Source organism: Hyperoodon ampullatus (genome assembly GCF_949752795.1).
Source record: "Hyperoodon ampullatus genome assembly, chromosome: X".
NCBI lineage: Eukaryota > Metazoa > Chordata > Mammalia > Artiodactyla > Ziphiidae > Hyperoodon > Hyperoodon ampullatus.
The window spans coordinates 30,684,210-30,697,454 of NC_136913.1; the positions used below are offsets into that span (position 1 = coordinate 30,684,210).

General features: G+C 34.5%; 1 protein-coding gene across 3 annotated transcripts in view; it reads right to left on the reverse strand.

Moving 5' to 3' along the window:
• DMD (dystrophin) overlaps nucleotides 1-13,245 on the reverse strand; it is a gene marked incomplete at both ends in the record, with an annotated part of 2,093,893 nt that overhangs the window by 1,712,141 nt on the left and 368,507 nt on the right. For all 3 annotated transcript variants that reach the window (XM_079728248.1, XM_079728247.1, XM_079728246.1), the window contains 2 exons: nucleotides 7,266-7,343; nucleotides 8,733-8,825. In XM_079728248.1, the coding sequence (XP_079584374.1) occupies nucleotides 7,266-7,343; nucleotides 8,733-8,825 (171 nt within the window). The remainder of the gene's footprint in view (nucleotides 1-7,265; nucleotides 7,344-8,732; nucleotides 8,826-13,245) is intronic.

Consider the following 13,245-nt stretch of genomic DNA (forward strand, 5'->3'; position numbering starts at 1 on the left):
AGATTAGTCTATTTTATGATTTTATTACAAGGAACTAATATCTTAAATTTATCTAGCGTTTCTTTTTTCTAACTCATTTCTTCATTTATCTTTTATTTCCTACTTTCCTTAGAGCATTTTTTTCTTTTTTGTAACATTTATGGTTGAAAGCTAGAATTAATTCATTTTATCTTTTTTCTTTTTAATGAAGATAAAAGCAAAGACAAAAATTGAACCTCTGGGTAGAACCAAGGCCATTTCTCATGGGTTTTCTCATGGAATGCTTTTTCCTATACAAACATGGATTTGTACTCTTGGTTTCTTATACACTTTAAATTAATCAAATTGAATTTTTTTAAGTATTATTAATTTCTACTGTTATATTATTATCATCAAAGATTATGCACTTTAAAAGTTCTTTTTATGTGTTTAATGACATTTTCACTACATTCTAATATATTATCCATTTTTTATTTGTACATATGCCAAGGACGTTTTTTATATGTTTATCTTCGTCTATGCCTATAGTAAGTTTTATAGCAGGGTAGAAGTTAGAGATAACTCTTAGTCTATCTTCCTTTTCTTATTCTGGTGTTCCCCAGAAGCACAGGAGAGTAATGTCAGCTGGCTCCAAAACTAGCCAGAAACCACCTCCACTCCCTGTCAGCAAATGGGGGAGGTGGTATGGCCTTAAAAGTGAATGGCTTCCGAGACTTCCCTAGTGATCCAGTGGTTGGGACTCCGCACTCCCAATGTGGGGGGCCCCGGTTCGATCCCTGGTCAGGGAACTAGATCCCGCGTGCTGCAGCTGGGACCCAGTGCAGCCAGAATAGACAGATAAATAAATAAATATTTAAAAAAAGAAAAAAATAGTGAAAGGCTTCCTGCTACACCCAGCAAGGTTGGGCCCTGGCCAACATTAGGGCTCTTAACATAGAGATTCCCGTCTTCTTTTGACCAGAAAAAAACAAAACAAAACAAAAATAGAGCTATCTGAAGGGCTGGGTTTTCTCTGATTGCTCCCCCTCCCACATTCTTCACACCTTCTTTGTTTGAGATGACCCACCTAGTATGAGATGGCTCCATCATCCAGGATCTCTTACCCTCTGGCTTCTAGTTAGGTTCAACCAATGAGCAGCACTGGCAGACTGTTGGAGGATTGAATAGAGAGACTAAGGTATCAATCTCCCACCTCCTCCAGCAGGCCATGATTTGAGAGTAACTGCATTCTTTAGGTACCTATGGTTGCACTTGCTATCCAGTGGACCCACTCCCAAGGTTAGAGCTTTCATTGGTTTAAGGTAACAGCTCTCTCCTTTTGTCTCTTTAGGTTTAGGGGTAGTAAAGCCTATTAACTGAGGCTAGTCTCTGGTGCTTCACCATTCATTGTTGGTTCCTTTAATCCTGCCCATATTTCTGTATATATTCCTTTCATTACAGTCTTTTCAACTTTGTCTTTGCATAGGTTTTCTGATTCATTTCAGGACTGTTAATGATACACATGGCTTCATGAGATGACTTGGGCTTGGATAGTGACTATATCAGTGGATAATTCAATGGACTAAAAATGAAAGGCTTTTCCCCTGCCTATAAAAGGCACCACATAGGTCCACTGATGTCTGGCCATTCCCTAGGGATAGGGGAAATCGTTCCTAATAATGACAAAGTTAGAATTTTCTGAATGCCTGTTTGAGAGCTCAGATTTGGATTTGGTTCATTTAAATGAAATTATAAACTACTGTTTTCCTTGCAAATCCAACCTTATGGGAGAGAAGGTTTATATATAATTCACACAAATTTTATAGAATCATCTATGCTTGGGAGTGTCAATAGGTAGAAAATCACTATTAAATCTACAGTTTATGTTATTTGTATTCTCAACTTTTTTCTTTGATGCTAACTGTGTTGTAATCTGACAATGGTGAATTAAAGGCTCTGAATAAAAATATATTTCCATCATTTATTCTTTATGGTTTTAGCAGTATTTCTATTATGCAGTAAGTTGTATTATGTTTTAATTATTGATTTCAACTTTCTTGGATAAAAATTATATTTTCAAATACTTATAAGTTTTTCTTTGTTATTAATATTCTTATCTCTGACTTTTAAAAGAACTTGTTTTATTACCCATTTAATTTATAATAGCCCTTTTATGTTTAGTCATTGTCATCTCACTTAGAACTAAATTCAAACCCTAACCATGGCTCCCCATGTTCTCCTCTTCCCAGCACCACCCTGCTACCTCTCTGATCCCCTACTCTACTACATTTTTTTCCACACTCAGTCCTCTCCACCTATTGAGTCCTATTTCCCAATGCTTTTTCTCCTCTAGGTCTTTTTATCCCACTGCCTGGACCATTTTCCTATAGATAATCCCACGGTTCACTCCTTCACTTCCTTCCAGTCTCCACCTATAAGACAACCTAACCAAAGGCCTTCCCAAACCTCCTAGTCTGTTTGTCTCTTCTTCATTCACTTAGCTATCACTACATACATTATACATATTTAACGTCCTCTGGTATTTGACTCTAAACTCCATGACATAAATGATTGCATTTGTTTTGATCACTGACTGCAGTGTTCCTACCGTTTGGAATACAACCTGACATACAGTAGACACTCAATAAATAATGCATTGAATCTAAAAATACTAACATTATTCTGTTTAAGGTATGACTACTCAAAATCTCTAATCAATGCCTCCTATAGTTCATTCTGAGAATTTGTGATTTTTAAAAGGAAAATAGTTCTATCTACTATTTTACTTAATATGCTGATTTATTTATATCCCATCCCAGGATCATTTAGTCATCTGCTATAGAATACCCAAGGCCAATTTTAGGAAAAAATCCTGCTCTTGAACATTATCTTTGTGTGTTTATTCTTTATGCTAATAATCAGAGAGTAAAAAACATGTCCCTTGGAATATTTTCCAGTTCTTTTCTGTCTTCTTTTATTACAAAATAATGGGAAGTATATAATGATAATACATTTACTTTTGAGCATTTGTATTCTGTATCTTTTGGCCTGGGGCTAGCTCAGGTAAAGGTTATTTCACTCAAGGTTTTGGTTTACACTGGAGAATGTTTCACTTGAGATTCTGTCCTTTAATACAGAGACCTCAATTATACGCCATTCTCCATTAGGGCCCTGGCTCAAATGGGAGCTTTGTGGAAATTTGCTTTTGAAGGACTCTTTGTCCAATTTAACCCTCATTCGGGGGTCTTTGCCTGCTAAAACGTTGGAATTTTATCAAGATTTTCTATTTTCAGTAAGAAATATAACCTCCTGAGAAAAGATCCATTAATCACATTCTAATTTTGTATATTCACTTATCACATTTTATTAAACAATTTCATAATAAAATACACGGTCTATGTTCAGATAGATAAATATGGCCATAATTTGGAGTTTGGCAGGTTGTAAGATCAGTTTTACTTTCCCTTCCTACATTCCTCTTATTAAACTTTTTTTAAAAAATTGATAGCCTACATACAGAAAATATACCTAAGTGTACAGCTTGATAAATTTTCTCAAAGCAAATGCACCTGTATAACGACCACCAGGTCAAAACATGGAAATCTTCAACACCTCTGAAGATTTCATCCTGCATTTTAAAATCTAACCATTCTTCTGACTTTTAAACTCATGGAAGCATTCTGCTTATTCTTGAAATTTAATTAAACGAAATTACAGTAGATATACTTTTGTATCTCACTTTTTTCTCTTTCCGGAAATTGATCTATCTTATGTACTGTGTGTCGCTATCATTTGCTCACTTTCATTCTAATTTTGGCTATTACAAATGAAGCTACTATGAACACTCTTTCATATATATAAAAGAATATTTTATATATATATATATGAATTTTTTGGCAAACATAGAAATGTATGTCTGTTATATGCTAAGGAATGAAATTGTTGGGTCATAAGAAATGCAAATTTTTATCACATTTAGTATATAATGTCAAACTATTTTCAATGGCTGTCTGAATTACATTTCTACCAGTTAGTTGTGAGAGTTCAAGTTATTCCATACCCTCATCTACACTTAGCATTATCAGTCTAATTTCAACCATTTTTGTGAATTTGTATTGGTATCTCATTGTAATTGTAATTTCCCCAATTATTGCTGAGGTTAAACACACTTTCATATTATTCTTGAACTTCTGAACATCCTATTTTGTGAAGTTCCCGTTCAAGTTCGTTGTCCATTTTTTCCATTGGATTTCTTTTTCTCATTTTATAAAACCTAAAATTAAATAAAGTATAGAAGAAAATCATAGGAGACACCTAATATACTCAATAGTGTAAAGATGTCAGTTCTTCCCAAGCTGATCTACAGATTTAACTCAATGTTGATCATATTCCAAAGAAGGTTTATGTGGAAATTAAAAAGATGATTGGAAAATGATCCTAGAAATACAAAGGGCCAATATAGCCAAGAAAATATTGAACAAGAAAAAAGTGGTAAAAGTTCACCAGATAACAAGATGCATTATAAAATGGCAGTATTCCACATGGCATGGTATTCATGATGTATAGACAAACAGAACAATGGAAGTGAATTTAAGTCCAGAAATAAAACTACAAATGTATTGAAAAAAATTTTATGACACACTTAGTACTAGAGAACAATGGGAAAGCAACATTCTTTTTAATAAATGATGTTGTCGTTCAGACTCCAAGTGAAAAAAATAAGCTGAATCTTAACCCATTCCTCATATCATACACAATAATCAATCATTTCCAGGTGAAATATAGATCCAAATTCAAATGGTAAAATAATAAAGCTTATACGGATAAAAGCAAAATGTAATTACCATAATGGCTTTCGGCCGGCAAATATTTCTTAAACAGGACACATAATTATAAAGTGGAAGTTTATAAAAATGAACTACATCACAATGAAGAACTTCTCTTTATCAAAAGATAAAGTGAGTTAAAATTTTAATCCACAGAGAAGGAAAATATATTTGCAACACATGAAATAAACAAAGGACTCATATCCAGAACATAAGAACAACTCATAATTTTGATGAAGTTCAAGTTAATTTTTTCTGTTTTTGCATCATGCCTTTGTTTTCACATCTAAGAAATATATGGTTTTTCCCAAAGTCACAGGGATTTTATTTTATGGTTTTTCTTTTTATTGTCAGAATTTCTTCTGGTCCTATATTGAAAACTATAAAATTAATAATTATATTATATACAAAAAAACCCCAAAATTCATAATCTATAATCAGTATGTGAAAAAACAAAACTCTTATCAAAAAAAAATCTACAGGGCTTCCCTGGTGGCGCAGTGGTTGGGAGTCCGCCTGCCGATGCAGGGGACACGGGTTCATGCCCCGGTTTGGGAAGATCCCACATGCCGCGGAGCAGCTGGGCCCGTGAGCCATGGCTGTTGAGCCTGCAAGTCCGGAGTGTGTGCTCCGCAACGGGAGAGGCCACAACAGTGAGAGGCCCACATACCGCAAAAAAAAAAAAAAAAAAAAAAATCTACAGTTTCATTAATCCACTACTTTAAAGGAGATCCAACAGCCTATGTTTTGACATTTTCTTGCTTGGAAGAGATCAATTTCTTCAACTAAATTAAATCTAATAATTCTTTGAGTTTTCTGCTGTTTTCCTTGCTCTTATATTTGTAATGGAATACGAGGAATTGATATTTAAAAAGACATTTTCTTTGTCTAAGTTCCTAATATTGTTAAAATGTTTTCTTAATTTATATGCTACTGATCTTTCAAAATGTTCTATAGGATGAAATAATGCCATTTGCAGCAACATGGGTGGACCTAGAGATTATCATCCTTAAGCGAAGTAAATCAGAAAGAGAAAGACAAATACCATATGATATCACATATATGTGGAATCTAAGATACGTATGACACAAATGAACACATCTATGAAACAGAAACAAACTCACAGATATAGAGAACAGACTTGTTGCCAAGGGGATGGGGCTGGAGGAGGGAAAGATTGGGAGTTTGGGATTAGCAGGTGCAAACTAGTATATACAGGATGGATAAACAACAAGATCCTACTGTATAGCACAGGGAACTATATTCAATATTCTGTGATAAACCATAACGGAAAACAATATGAAAATGAATATAGATTTTTATAAGTGAAACACTTTGCTGTACAGCAGAAGTTAACACGACATTGGAAATCAACTATACTTCAAAAAAAAGTTTATAAAAAGGTGCTATAGGACTGCTAATAAGGCAAACATTCCATAGATTATCTTATTCTGCTGCAGAAAATTTGCAAATATAGAGTTAATCATTGCAGGAAAATAATAAAAATGTGTAACACTTCTGTAAAATAATTTTCATAGGTTAAATATGACAGTAACCTTTCATAAAACTGACCAATTACTACACAACTTTCATTTCCATTTCCAGAATGATGTCCTCTCCCTGCTAGATGAGCTGAGCAATATTTGGGGGAGTATACATCATTACTAATCTATCACTAATTATGGTTATTTTAATAGTATATGATCAATTATTTGAATTTATCCTTGAAAGAGAGATGTAATGTAATTAGGAAGTTACAAAAAAAAGCCAGTAAATGTATTGGTTAATTAGAAAGATTGTAGGAAGTTAATAAGAAAGGAGGGCTGTCTCCAATATCATGAGAGAGGGGAGGAATCTCAAAGTCACTCTGAGGAGACAAGAACTCCTTTCATCTACACACTTGTTTACGTATGATTGTTGACATTTTCTAATACCACACATATATTTTCTTCTAGTTAAACTTAATCAAACATAGGAATAGAAAAAAAATTTGCAACTCTTATGCTGAGTTGAAATACTGAGCTTTCTGTGTAACTTTCATACTTGGATGTGTTATCTAATAAATGTTGGCTCAATTCAAACAAACTTTATCATCATGTATGAACCCACTTTATACATAAAAAATAATAGTCAGCCTATCAAAAGCCATTTGTTTCATGAACACTGCTGTAAGGAGCTGAGTTTACCACAGGGCTTAATTTGGCCACCAAATATAACTGCATTATGTAAAATCTAAGAACACCACAAAGTGGCCAATCAGGTCTGGTTCACACCTTTCCCTGCCCCGCTGTGGATGCATGCATTTACTTCCTGAATCACATTAGCAGAGGCACATGAACTAGAACATGTGCTCTTAATGATAACTGCTTTGATTTATGAGAGAACTCGAAATGCTCTCTCTGTTTTTAGGGCCAAAGCCCTCACTCAAACATTAAGTATTCTGTCTCATGGTATCCAGACTCTGTCCAGGGTTCCACTTACATTATTTTTCTGCAAGACCTGTAGTGCCTTGTTGACATTGTTCAGGGCATGAACTCTTGTGGATCCTTTTTCTTTTGTCTGAAAACAAAATGAAACAATGTTGACTGCCCAGGGGAGAGAAGGACAATCTACCAGAAATGGAATAATTGATATATTTCACTTCTAAATTGGAATCTTTTAAATGATCACAGGTTGTGAGGCATTAATATAATGAATTTAAGTGCTTCAGGTTAATTATCCTTGTCATAGGAGTTTCTTATAGCATGAAGAAACTCCTTATAGCATGAATCAGCCACTCCTCAAGAAAACTGATAGCATTTTTTTTTTCTTCACAAAAGAGTTTGGTTACCATCTCTCCTTCATTCTACACCTCAGTTGCATGACCACAAAGAGAAACAGCATGCATAAGGACATTTGCTAGTAAGATAGATAAGTGAGTCAATTCCCACACTTTTTAGAAAAGTTTAAAAGAGATTTGAGCCTAGCAAAATTCTATAATGCCAAATAGTCTTAACGGAAACTATTTCTGGCAATATTACCTTAATTGTTTTAGTCACTGAAGCTCAAAACCTCAATCATCTTTGGTTCTCTAACCCTCACCCTCAACCCCCAAAGTCTTATCTTGTCCTGTAATTTTTAAACTAACATTTGCATAGTGTATTACAATATATGGATTAAATCATTCAGTTGTGGAGTTTTAGAAAGTCTACCATTATGATGCCTGAAGTATTTACTCCTAAAATGAGATCTACCCTCCTAAAACAATTTTAACTACACAATACAATGCTGTTAAGTATAGGCACAATATTGTATAGCAGGCCTCTGGAATTTATTCATCTTGCAGGACTGAAACTTTATACCTGTTGAACAGCAACTCCCTATTTTCCATATCTCATACTAAGTGTTCTTAAATCCTAGGAGTTCTCATCACAAGAAAAAATAGATTTTTTCTATTTCTTTAATGTTATATGAGATGATGGGTGCTCACTAAACTTATTGTGATAATCATTTCATGATGTTTATAAGTCACATCATTATGCTGTATACCTTAAACTTGTACAGTGCTGTATGTCAATTATATCTCAATAAAACTGGAAGAAAAAAAAGACAAAAGACTAAATAAATAAAGTTAAAAGTTAAACTTAAAAGGTCATTATGTATAAAAGCCTTATAAAGACAGCTACTAACAAAGACACCAAATAATAATAGAGAATATCTATTAAATAATATAAATTATATTACTGAAAATTTCACCTTCTTGTTCTGCATATGATAGAAGATGCCAAAACAAAAATAATATTGCAAGACTATTTTTTTCAGGAATAGGTCCTGTACTGCTACTTAAATCAGTAATTAGTAAATTAATTAATTTTACTGGATCTCATAAAACTATGCTGAGTTTGTTTCTGGTCTGGAATTCTTCTGAGGTTAATGTGAAGTTCCTTATAAATACTGTAAGTCACATACCAGTCTTTGCCCTGTCAGGCCTTCAAGAAGGTCTAGGAGGCGTCTCCCATCCTGCAGGTCACTGAAGAGGTTTTCTATGTGCTGCTTCCCAAACTGAAATAAGAAACATACCCGTTAAAGAAAGCATGCTTCCAGTGATCCATTTCTACGAATATGCCTTTTAAAATTTAAAGCTATGTTTAAGAATATTTAATGTATCTAATTCTTAATCTGCCAAGGGTGACGGATGAAAAGAGAACCTCCAAGTAAAAAACAAAAACCAGTAAATCGTCATTCAGCCAAATCTATTTAAATATTTTTCTCAATAACAAGAGTTGGAGATCTATAGTCTAATGGATCTAATTAACTCAACTTTTTGAATGCTGATCCTATGAAGGAGAGAAAAAATGTTTAAATTATCAGGTAGTTGGGCACTGTTTGGGGAGAAGTAAACACACAAAGAAACAAAGACCACAAACAATTCTCCCTGGGTGGGTACATAAGATTTAACCATTTTGTGTACTTGGAAATAGAATGCATAATCATAGAGGGTTCACCATCCTTCACTCATAAAACATGCTTTCTGTGCATATACATTTTACATGCTGCCTCAGAATGATCCAGTCTCATATTGGATAGTTCAAATTTTAGAAAGGTATGATTTAAATTAAGTTGAAATATGTTGGTGAAAGCTTTTCATCTATTTTTCTCACTTCTTTACTTGAGAATTATATTGAGGAAAAACAATAGCCACTAATAACATCTAACATTTTTGGAGTGACTATTCATGAGAAACACTCCACTGAATGAATTGATCTTGTAATTTTTGTGACATTAGCATTAGTATACTCATCCTACAGATGAAACAGAGACAAAGAGTCCTACAGGTGAAACAGAGACAAAGAGACAAAACAAGAAGATGATAAAACCAAGATTTTGGCCCAGATCTGTCTAACTCCTGGGGCTCTTGTGCTTTCTATTTTATAAAGCTGCTTCCGTGGCCTTTTCCTCCTTCCATTTGATTATCTTTCAAATATTTTATTTCTACTGTCATGCCCCCAAATATCTTCTTTTTCTGGTTCAAAGCCTACAATCCCTTCGTATGAAATCATTCACAACTCTTTCATCACCCAAGTTATCAAGGAAGCCCTACTTTATCAATGACAGATGCTTATTGAGCACCAATAAACCTGGGCTAGGTGCTAGAGCATGCACTAGTAAATGAGATGGATATGACCCCAGACCTTGTGGAACTTTGAGTCGAGCAGGGAAAACAAATATTCCTAAAAGGTAATGCTACAGAGAAGCAGTAAAAGGAAGCCAGGAGCACATAACCATGGGAATTCCCATAGTCTGGGGATCAGGAAATACTTCCCTCAAAATGTCAGGTGATGGGTCCTAACATTAGCCTTGGGTGATTGGGCTCTTCTCATCCACTCCTTTGATCACACACAAACTTTACATTTCACACAGCTCAAGAAGAGCCCTCGTTTCCAGGCAAAAGACATCTCTGAAGCTTCTAAGACTGAAGACAGAGGATTCAGGCTCTCCCTACAGCCAGGTAGCCATGTCCAAGACAAGTCCTGATAGAGCCTAGGTGCTTCACTTAATGATAACACTGACCCCTGCAAGAAGTCCACCAGTCCCTCCATGCCAGGCTTTGGGAATCAAACCACATATGTGCTTTGACAAAGATAACTATAAGTTATTCTTTTGAAATTCTACTTGAATAGTTCTAATTAAAAATTTCAGGGGAAAAGAAATGACAAAACACTAAGATACTAGAACTTTTAAAAAGCACTTTTAGTATATATAATGTACAGGTAAATCTTAAAACAACAGTGCCATTCTCATGAAATAAGGAAAGCTTTCTATTAATAAGTAAAGAAAATGAATGTGTGCTTTATAATAATTCTGTCAAGAACCTCATATATAACCCGGGATAACTTGGCATTTGGGGGATAATATTAAGATTTCATTTTCAAATTGGTTGAAGGTCAACAATGCCTTGAAAATGCTATTTTGTTTTGTTTTGTTTTCCAGGAGCAAAATTTTACAGATGCATTTGAGAAGTGAGTAGCTTCTAAACTTATGGACAAAAACAATATTGCACACTGAAATGTGTCAGGTTTTGAAGAAAATAAAATATAGTTAGTTGACAGAAATACTTGCTGTTATTAAAAATATATATCTAGATAGGCAGATAGACAGAGTAGTCTGGCAAACCAGGAGGGATGTGGGCGGTAAAATGTTCATTCAAGGAGAAGGGTTTGGACTTGGAAAGGAGTAAGTCTAGAGGCAAAGAATAAAGCATGAACCCCAAGGCCGTAAGGATCATCTAGCATCCAAGATATGAGGACTAGAAAGCTTATGCTTTTGGGCAAGGAGCTTAAACAAAGGTCAAGAAGGCAAACAGGATCTTGCTTTGATACAAACTTATACACACAGACGAGGTACTGATATTTTATAATTCTCCCTTTTAAACTGGAATCAAACAAAATAGAGAGGGAGGGAAGGACTGCAGACTAATCAGAGTGCACATCTAGTTGGGGCACCTAGAAAGCAGTGAGATGACAGAGAAAAAGACAATTTTCGGTATCATATATAACTTTCAAACTCATGCAATCAATGATATATTAAAGTATCACAACTGAAATCCAACTTATATTTGTTATATCCACCACAATTTCTAACAGGGTGCTTCTCAAAATGTTCCAGTAAAGCATCCTTCAACAGACGAGACTGAATTTATTTACCCCTGAGCCTGGCAGTGTAAAGTACATAGTGACTGCAGGTTCAAAATTTCTATGAAAGCATATGTTTTATGTTAAGAATTCATGGAGATTTTGTCTTCCTCTCTTAATGCATGTTTAACTTAAAAGTAATTTCAAGCACTTTGACTGAAATTTCCCCTCCTATGGTCTAATTAAATTGATGTTCAATGAAATGTACAATATTTAGCCTGTAACTTCATGGATGTTCAGATGTTTAGTCTTATTCCTCCTGGACTATGAATATCCCAGAGAAAGCAAAACATCTCTTTTCTCTGGAATGGTTTTCATTTCTTTCCTAGATTCAACTCCTCATTCCATAGCACTATAGGTATGATGTAGCAAAAGTAGCACATGTTTCTGAGGCAGAAATAGATGATTTTTTGAACCCAAGTCTCCTATTCACTAGCTGCATTGTCTCCGGCAAGTGACTTAGTCTTTCTGAGGGACAATTTATTCATTAGTATCAACAGAATGGGGACTGAAATAATAGCACATCAGTCTTAAGCCTCTGAAACAGTGTAGGTGTGCTATACAGACTTGGCAAATAGTAGGTACTCAATAAATATAGAAAGATTTTTCCTGTTTTATTCTACTATTCCTTGGCTTCTCTTTCTTTGGCCAAATACTAGATATAAATACAATTATGCTTAATTATTGAATCTACCAGAAAATACAGAGCTCAGATACAATGTGTTCTGTTTTCTCTTAGTTTGGTACCCCTGTAAGAGTGAAAGTCAAGGAGGGAAGGTGTCCCTCCATATTCAATTACTAATACTAGTACATGTGGATGGCAAAGGGGAAACACTCGGAGCCTTCAAGCTCTTTATCTTTTTGTTGTTGTTGTTGTTCTTTTGCTTACTTTTCATTAAATCTTCTTCTGTTTTCCTCTCTTTTTATCTCCTCTGAAAGACATCTACTATGTCTTTTTGCTGCAAGTGACACTTATTTCATGAAAACAGCATTATTTCTTTAAAAATTCCCTATCTTTAATGGCTTTCTTTTCAAGTGTATGAAAATTATTTTATAAGACACATAAAACATTAAATGTGCCTTGGGTCATATGGCCCTGTGGCTCTCTATCTTCAATCCCTTTCATGACTAATATTTTCTTTAAAAAGTGAACTTTTGGTATTACTTAGCAGTTTCTTACATTCACTTACATATTGAATTCTTCCTTGCTAACCCAAATATCAAGATGAAAGGACCATAAAATGAGACAGCAATCCTTCCAGATCATTGTCAGGATGATATAAAGAAATTCTACATTTATATCAATTTCTTTATTTTTTTTTACAGACAGTGTTCAAATAGAAAGACAGGTTGATTGGTAACCGGCATAAACAAAGTGAAAAAATCAAAGTAAAAAAATTGAGAAAGGGACAGAAGTGAATTGAAAAATATTTAAATAGTTTCTGACTCTTCAGAGTTGTGTCAATCTTTTAACCCGTAAATACACAGAGATCAATACCATGTTGCACTAAAAGAAACGTGAAGAACACAGGAATAATTTAACATGGCCTTCTGGTGGTAGAAAAGTCAGCCTCTGGACATCCGTGTTGCTGAGAAGATCAAGATACTTCTCTGTGATTCTGAATCTTTAGCTATTAGAAACACCAAGAGCAAGAAAAACACCAAAGAGGAGAGCAAATTTGATTCCAAACTTATTGGTAAATCCTGCTGACCAGCTCCCATAAAAATAATGCAACCCACTGTAATATAAATAGGCAGTTTTCATAGATGATTGTTTTCTTAAGCATGGG